The sequence below is a fragment of the Myotis brandtii genome, unplaced genomic scaffold (genome assembly GCF_000412655.1).
Source record: "Myotis brandtii unplaced genomic scaffold, ASM41265v1 scaffold439, whole genome shotgun sequence".
Lineage (NCBI taxonomy): Eukaryota > Metazoa > Chordata > Mammalia > Chiroptera > Vespertilionidae > Myotis > Myotis brandtii.
Genome location: NW_005366783.1, coordinates 544,991 through 553,302, shown reverse-complemented (window position 1 = coordinate 553,302; position 8,312 = coordinate 544,991). Strand labels below are relative to the sequence as shown.

The 8,312-nt window shown below is 51.9% G+C and overlaps 1 protein-coding gene across 1 annotated transcript in view; it reads left to right on the top strand.

The window, feature by feature from the left end:
- Positions 1-8,312, top strand: part of IREB2 (iron-responsive element binding protein 2) — a 39,425-nt gene that overhangs the window by 11,415 nt on the left and 19,698 nt on the right. The window contains exons 4-6 of the mRNA XM_014546255.1: positions 5,926-6,091; positions 7,414-7,551; positions 8,258-8,306. Coding sequence (XP_014401741.1) covers positions 7,427-7,551; positions 8,258-8,306 — 174 coding nt within the window. The 5' untranslated portion in view covers positions 5,926-6,091; positions 7,414-7,426. The remainder of the gene's footprint in view (positions 1-5,925; positions 6,092-7,413; positions 7,552-8,257; positions 8,307-8,312) is intronic.

The following is an 8,312-nucleotide window of genomic DNA, read 5'->3' as shown; positions in this document are numbered from 1 at the left end:
GGGCAGGCTCCCTGGCTGCTGGGCTGTGCTCCCCCAGCCGGCCCGCCTCCTCCAGTGAGGACGCTCATACCCTCTGAGCATCACACACTGCCTGCCCCGCCATCGGCCGCACCCAGCGCGTGTGCAGGTAGACGCCCCGGGGCACGACTGCGGGGAGCTGGGTTGCCTGTGCCCTGGAGGCGGCACAAGGAGAAGGGACTGCTCCCTCCATTCCTCCTGTTGGAGGGGAGGGGAGAAGAGGGGAGGGTCTTAGGATTTGCCTCTCCCTGTGGCCATACGGCCGTGAGGCCTGGTGAGTTAGTGCGTCAGACACAGTGCCGTTCCCGTCTGCGACTCCTTTCCTCGTGGTTGCTTCTTAACTTCGCATGTACTTATTGTTCACGCGATAGAGTTAGAACCACTCAGCACAGGCTCTGCTGGGAGCACTGTTCTCAGTCTGTCGGCTGTTTCTTGTGGTAATTTCCTCTCTGTTAGGAGAGAACCTCACTTATACAGCTGTTTCTTGAGGGTTTTTTAAAATATGACACAGTGCCGTTCCCGTCTGCGACTCCTTTCCTCGTGATTGCTTCTTAACTTCGCGTGTACTTACTGTTCACGCGATAGAGTTAGAGCCACTCAGCACAGGCTCTGCTGGGAGCACTGTTTTCAGTCTGTCGGCTGTTTCTTGTGGTAATTTCCTCTGTTAGGAGAGAACCGCACTTATACAGCTGTTTCTTGAGGGTTTTTTAAAACACATATATTTTTTATTTCAGAGAGGGGGAGAGAGAGAGGAACATCCATGATGAGAGTGAATCGTGGATCGGCTGCCTCCTGCACGCCCTACACTGGGCATGGAGCCCACAACCCGGGCAAGTGCCCTGGACCAGAATCGAACTTGGGACCCTTCAGTCCGCAGGCAACGCTCTATCCACTGAGCCACACCAGCCAGGGATGTGTCTTGAGTCTTCAGTTTCTGACAACACTTTCTTCTGTGGAAAGTGGGAATTTGGTGTTTTTCTTCTCTCTCACCTAGACCCTGTGTACCTCTTTCTGGTACAGTTCCCGTGATTTTGGTTAAACCGGTATTCGGTGCTTAGGCTGTTATGAGTAAGTGTTCTCAGCTAATCCATGGAGCAGGTGGCTACACCTCGTTTCTCTCACAGCTTTGTGTTTTTTCCTGGGATTAATTGTCTTTTTTCATTCACTTAGTTTGCTGTGTCCTTATCAATAATTCATCCCTGAAAGAACGAACCCCTCCGGTGTAGTCAGGTGACCTGTCAATCAGCGTTTCCCTCCTGGCAGCGCTGCATCTGGACGGGCCTGGGCCCTGGGCCTGTTGTCCTGGGCTCGCGCTCTGGGCGAGCTGAGCCTGGGCTCCGCGCTCTCCTGTGCTCCGCACTCTCCTGTGCTCCGCGCTCTCCTGTGCTCCGTGCTCTCCTGTGCTCTGTGCTCCGTGCTCTCCTGTGCTCTGTGCTCTCCTGTGCTCCGTGCTCTCCTGTGCTCGTTCACCTGCCTGCTTATAGGGCGGGTCCTCCAGTAGCGCCTGTGGCTGACCGGTTGTCGGCCTGGCCACGACTTTAGGTTGGACCTGTTGTCACTTAGAACTCGAGGGCTTGTCCCCTTCCCGCCCAGCCCCTCCGTCTCCAGCCCCTCCGTCTGCACCCCTCCTCTCCGCGTCCCGGCCTCGGCTTGGTTCCCATCGCCTTTCTGTCCTGTCAGCCCCGCCACTCACCCAGGCGCTGCCGCCCAGCAGGCTTGTTTCGCTTCTCCCTGTCCCTGTGGGTTTATAACTTTTTTATTCCTTTCCTATTATTTTAGTGGGTTTCAGGAGGGAGTAGAGATCATTGCTGGTGTTTACGTTGTATATTTTACTAGAAATATGATGAAATAATTTTTATGAAGATACTCTTAACAAAAACATTCCTGAATGTTGTTTCCAGAACAATTAATCAGATGCAAAGTTAACCTTGTGTATTTGCTTCTGTGATATTTTTCTTCTCATTGTTTCCAAATGGTCTATTTATTTTAAAAAATTTACCCGTATAATTCCTCTTGGTTTGGGGACTTCATTCTGTTTCGGATGGAGGTCAGGGTGGAAGCTAGTATTTAGGCGCCTGCTCTTTGTCAGAGCCTGTGGGGGGGCTTTAAAGTGCCGGGTGAGCGAGGAGGTAGACACTTCCCTCCTGTGGGTGCTGGGGTCCCGTCTCCAAGGGAAGGTCCCCCCACAGTGAGCAGCAGCGCAGGCCTCGCGTGCGGCCTCTGCTGAGGCTCTTCACTCTCTTCACTCGCACCTTCATTCATGGGTAACTGGGGCGTGAGAATTTCCAAGCATAAAAGTGGGGAGACAATAGTACAGTAACCCACCATGTACTTGTCAGTTACCAACATTTTGCCAGTCTTTTGTTCCACATACTCCATTTTCAAACCTGTAAATATGCTTTAGTACACTAGTACATTTTTCTTTTCTTTTTTTTTTTTTTTTTTTTTTTTTTTTTTTTTTTTTTTTTTTTTTAAATATATTTTATTGATTTTTTACAGAGAGGAAGGGAGAGAGATAGAGAGTTAGAAACATTGTCAGATGCCTCCTGCACATCTCCCACTGGGGATGTGCCCGCAACCCAGGTATATGCCCTTGACCGGAATCGAACCTGGGACCCTTTAGTCCGCAGGCCGACGCTCTATCCACTGAGCCAAACCGGCTTCGGCTCACTAGTACATTTTTCAAAACATTTTTATTGATTTGAGAGGAAGGGAGAAGGAAAGAGAAACATCAATGATGAGAGAGAATCATGGATTGGCTGCCTCCTGCACACCCCCCACTGAAGATCGAACCCGAAACCCGGGCACGTGCCCTGACCGGGAATCAATCCGTGACCTCCTGGCTCATAGGTCGCCGCTCAACCACTGAGCCACGTCGGCTAGACTACATTTCTGGTGTTTGAAAGGGCTTAAAAAACACGCGTAATCTTAGTGCCTTGACTGTATTAGTAAAATTACAAATGACTCCTTACCATGGCATAAAACCCAGTCCGTATTCCTATTTCTACAGTGGGGTGTTGACGTACCCCAACATGAGCGCGTAGCATTTGGCCGCTACGTATTGCAAGGCTCACGTCTGTACCGTCCCTCCTCCCCTTTCCCTACCACCTGTGGGGGGAGCACCGGCTCCTTGTCCCGGGTTTGTGGGGTTGCTGCTCCGTGGGGGGCACCGGCTCCTTGTCCTGGGCTTGTGGGGTTGCTGCTCCGTGGGGGGAGCACCGGCTCCTTGTCCTGGGCTTGTGGGGTTGCTGCTCCGTGGGAGGCACCGGCTCCTTGTCCTGGGTTTGTGGGGTTGCTGCTCCGTGGGGGGGGGCACCGGCTCCTTGTCCTGGGTTTGTGGGGTTGCTGCTCCGTGGTTTCCCTTCACTGTCGCCCTGTCCCCGTGTTTCCTGCGGACGGGCCGTTAGAGCTGGTGTGTGATTCGTTCAGGTTTGCTTGTTGCAAGAACGCTCTGCAGTGGGTGCTGTGCGTCCTGCTCCGTCCACAGGCAGGTGATGTCCTGAGTCCCACTTGCCGTGACGCCACGTGGGTGTGGGTGTCGTCACTGGCCCCGCCTTCAGAGTTCCGAGGCGTCCACATGTCACCTGCTGATTCAGCCCCGCTGACCGTCGGGTCCCGTCCAGGGCTTGGTCCGGTGCCTGGTGAGGTTTCTAACTGTACCCTTTCCTCTGCATTTAGTAGCTGTGGTTCTTCTACGACGATTTCATAACTGAAGTCAGGAAGACAGGATTAAGGACCAACTCCCCGTTGTCAGTTTCGGGGTCATGAGCTGCTCCAGCCGCCGCCGTGGTGGTGGGTGCAGGGCGTTCGGTCATTCTGAGCTCAGGGCTGTTCACGGATGCGACCTCGTTCAGTGAGTGACGGTCATTCCTCCTCCCGATGCTCACGCTGACCCTCAGTGTCCCCGTTCGTCTCCGGGACCTGTTTGCTCCCTGACGAGGTGGCTGGGCTCAGCCTGGGCGCCCCCCGAAGGGGAGGCTGCAGAGACGGCCGCTGGGCCCTTGGGGGTTCCGAGGAGCGGACTGTCCTTGTTTCAGGCGTTTTCACTGAGCGGCCAGGAGGCACATTTTTAAGAAAAAGATAAATCCTAAGTTTGTAGCCAGGATTCCAACGGAAACATCAGTGATTAGTTTCTCTAACTTGGCCCCTCGGACTGTGCCCGTACCGCCCTTACACTGGACACCTTGGATCCAGGCCTCAGGAACAGAAGTGCCTTTTGCTTCCTCCTCATTGTGCAGGTGGGGCAGCAGTAGTTCACATGGAAAACAGCACAGTAATTGGTCCACAGTAACACAGGAAGAAGCTGTCTTTTGCCTACTCACAACTGTAAACCTACTTTTGCCCACCCTGTATATGTGACAGTTTGAAAACTACAGTGTCCGTGTCAGTGCCCGGATCGTCCTTCGTGCGCGTCCTGCTAGAGGTGCGGCCACACCGTGCGGAGTAGGTGCTGAGGTTTTCCGTCTGTCCTTCCATTGTTCTTCCGGATGTCACATTATGTCCTTGCTAGGTAGCAGTGTGTATTATACTGTGCTGGGAGCGTTGTTTACGCTGCTTTCCTGGGAAGGATCTGTCCTGCGATCACGCCTCATCGGGGCACAGGTCTCATGCCTTTAAACCAGGGGTCCTCAAGCTTTTTATTTATTTTTTATTTTTATTTATTTTTATTTTTTTTTATTTTTTTAAATTAAATCTTTATTGTTCTGATTATTACATTTGTTCCTCTTTTTTTCCCCCATAACTCCCCTCCTTCCAGCTCCCACCCCACCCTCAAGCTTTTTAAACAGGGGGCCAGTTCACTGTCCCTCAGACCGTTGGAGGGCCGGACTATAGTTTAAAAAAAAACTATGAACCAATTCCTATGCACACTGCACATATCTTATTTTGAAGTAAAAAAACAAAACGGGAACAAATACAATATTTGTATTTGCATGTGGCCCGCGGGCCGTAGTCTGAGGACCCCTGGTCTAAACAGCTGCGCGTCGCCCCTCGTGGGGTGGCGTCTGCCCACCAGCCGCCCTGGGCCAGCCTGTCCGCTGGGAGAGTTTGACACGGTTGAAGACGTTTAACACTGACTGTGGTTCTGTGGTGCCGAACCCCAGTCATCAAGAATGAAGATGGTTTTCATGAAGAGAATGTACTCATCTAAGACCCTGATTCACTTTTAAACTTTAGCCATTTTTGATGGAAACCTTTTACATCTATTACACACTTTTACACAGTTTAACCCATATTTGTCTTAAAGGAATGTCTTTGTTATTGTGCTGAATTCACATTTTCTGTGGTTTTCAGGGTTTCTTTGTCTTCCCTGAATGTTCGTTCGCACTCATCAGTCTTACGTGCCCAGGTCAGCCTGCTTGTGGGAAGGTCTTGTCCGCTTTTTCAGGGCCTGGCTGACCCGTGGGAGCCTCTGATTGATAGCAGTCCTGGTGCTCACATGGATGGTGCTTTGTTCTGTGTTTACCAAACTAAAATATTTTTAAATTGAGAAAATATTGCATCTGCATCCTTTAAAAAAATATGTTTTTATTGATTTTAGAGAGAGGAGGGGAGAGGGAGATGGAAACATCAATGAGAGAAATATCAATGACTAAAATATTTTTAAATTGAGAAAATATTGCATCTGTATCCTTTAAAAAAATATGTTTTTATTGATTTTAGAGAGAGGAGGGGAGAGGGAGATGGAAACATCAATGAGAGAAATATCCACGGGCTGCCTTCTGTGCGCCCCCTACTGGTGATCAAGCCTGCAACCCGGGCCTGTGCCCTGACCGGGAATGTGACCTCCTGGTGCATGGACGACGCTCAGCCGCTGAGCCACGCCGGCCGGCAGTGCATCTGTATCTTGTTGTTTAAATCTTTGTAATACCTAGTTAGGACTTTTCTTAATGTTTTCTCTTGAATCAGATGTCCTGCCTTACTCAGTACGGGTCCTGTTGGAAGCTGCTGTGAGGAATTGTGATGGCTTTTTGCTGAAAAAGGAAGACGTCTTGAACATTCTGGACTGGAGAACCAAGCAGAGCAATGTGGAAGTGCCCTTCTTCCCCGCCCGCGTTCTCCTCCAGGACTTCACGTGAGTGACAGCCTTCCTCACGAGCGCATTTTCGGTGTTTCCTTTATAAAGCTCCCTGACTTTAATTTTGAATATTAGTTTATAAGTTTTTAAAAATTGCCCTTTCTAGCCCTAGCTGGTTTGGCTCAGTGGACAGAGCGCTATTTTTTTAAAAATTGCCCTTTCTAAACTGAAGCAACTCTTTAAAAATTAGGCGCTTGTTTCCTGTGTTATTTATTTCCAAACTACTTCTGTTCAGCTGCGTACTTGTCGTCTCCACCAGCTCAGGCTTTTCAGACTTCAGGTCACACGTGATGGCCTGCCCCTCCCTTCCTTCCAGGCCTTGCCCATCGTTGTGACTGCAGGGTGGTCTCCGTCTGTCCAGGCAGAATCGAGGCCTCCCCCTGCTTCCTGCTTCCTCCGTATGTGATCCAGTCCGTGTAGACCCGAGGCCTCTTGAATGGCCTGCCTGCCCTGGTGTCAGGGATCGTCGCTAGAAGAGGTGCCCTTTCGATGGTGTCAGCGGAGGCGCAGGAGCTAGCAGGCAGAGAGCACACCCTCATCCCCACGGGGACGGGTCTCCTGCGCTGCTCTGGGCTCTGTCGTTGCTGCTGTCACGGCAGCCACTGCTTTATCTTCCCTGCAAAGTCCTTGAGAGCAGCACCCGTCTTGTAGGGCCTCGCACCCCGGAGGCCTTTGGTAGATGCTGTTGCCTGGCGGCTCGGGGGGGGCCTGTGTCTGTCGTGGGTAACGAGGACCAGCAGGAGGGCACCGGGCTGGGAGGGCCTGGGCCAGGGAGCAGGCGGGGTCCCATGACATCGAAGGCCGTCCCCGAAGTCCTCTTCTGTCTGAAGCTCACCTTGTGTGTTACTTTGGGCACATCTACCTCTGAGCACTGAAGGTCTCGGATAATATCCTGTGTGAACTCATTAACCCAGGTGCTTCCAGCTTTGGGTTACAAGTCCATTGTCAAGCACGAATGCAGACGAAAAAGGGGTACTTATTTTTTTATTATTTTTTTTATCTTTTTAAAATACTTTTTATTGATTTTGTTGAGGAAGAGAAAGGGAGAGAGAGAGAGAGAAACATCAATGAGGAGAGAGAATCATTGATTGGCTACTTCCTGCACGCCCCACACTGGGGATCAAGTCCGCAACCTGGGCATATGCCCTTGACCGGGATCGAACCCGGGACCCTTCAGTCCGCAGGCCGACGCTCTCTCCACTGAGCCAAAGCGGCCAGGGCAGGGGTACTTGTTACATACAGAAATGCGTGAGTGCATCCTCCTGGCGGGAGCCTGTGTGAAGGAACCGTCAGAGCTCATGTGCCCCTTCTGCTTTCAGGGGGATCCCGGCCATGGTGGACCTCGCTGCGATGCGGGAGGCGGTGAAGACGCTGGGAGGGGACCCTAAGAAAGTCCACCCCGCCTGCCCCACAGACCTCACGGTCGACCACTCTCTACAGATCGACTTCAGCAAATGGTACCGTGGTGCAGAGGCCGTGACGGCAGTGTGCAGGCGGCGTCACCCACTGGCGTGTGGCGTAGCGGGAAGAGGGGGGAATTCATGCCGGTTTCCCACGTGTAGTGTGGCTGACACGGAACGAGAGAAGCTGGTGACAAGTTCAGTTGTGATTTCTTTTGCTGGGTCTGAATTATTATCCTGTTTGTATGTTCCTGCTGCCACTGTGGGTGGAAATGTGCAGGGAGCCTAGAGCCTGCCTTTCTGGCTACGACTGCAGCTCCATATCCACTCAAGGAAGTTTTTTCATTTCCTTCCAGAGGGAATAGGGAGACGTGAGCCATGAATGTCGTTCATTAGTTGGTATTGAAAACACTGAGCTCACTCCCTAAAGCTCTGGTTTCCTCCACTGGAAACGTTACATTCAGAAGGGCCCTTGACCATAGTCAGACGAGAGAAGACGTGGTGCTCACGCTCGCGGGCGTCCTTGGCGGCGGCTCCGCCGGGGGTGACGGCACCTCCGTCTTTCCCAGTCGCTCCCCTGGGACAGGAGCGTATGGACACGGCTCTACCGGGCACTTAGGTTACGTTTTCTCCGTACGTTGAAGTTACCCGGTTCTCGCGTGTGTGCTTTTGTGACCTGACATTTGCGTGGCTGGTGTGTGTTTTGAAGAGCTAAGTGTCTGTCCCTTCTAACTGGCTTTTGTTCCCTTGTTTGGAACGACAGTGCGATACAGAACGCGCCCAACCCTGGAGGCGGGGACCTGCCGAAAGCCGCCAAG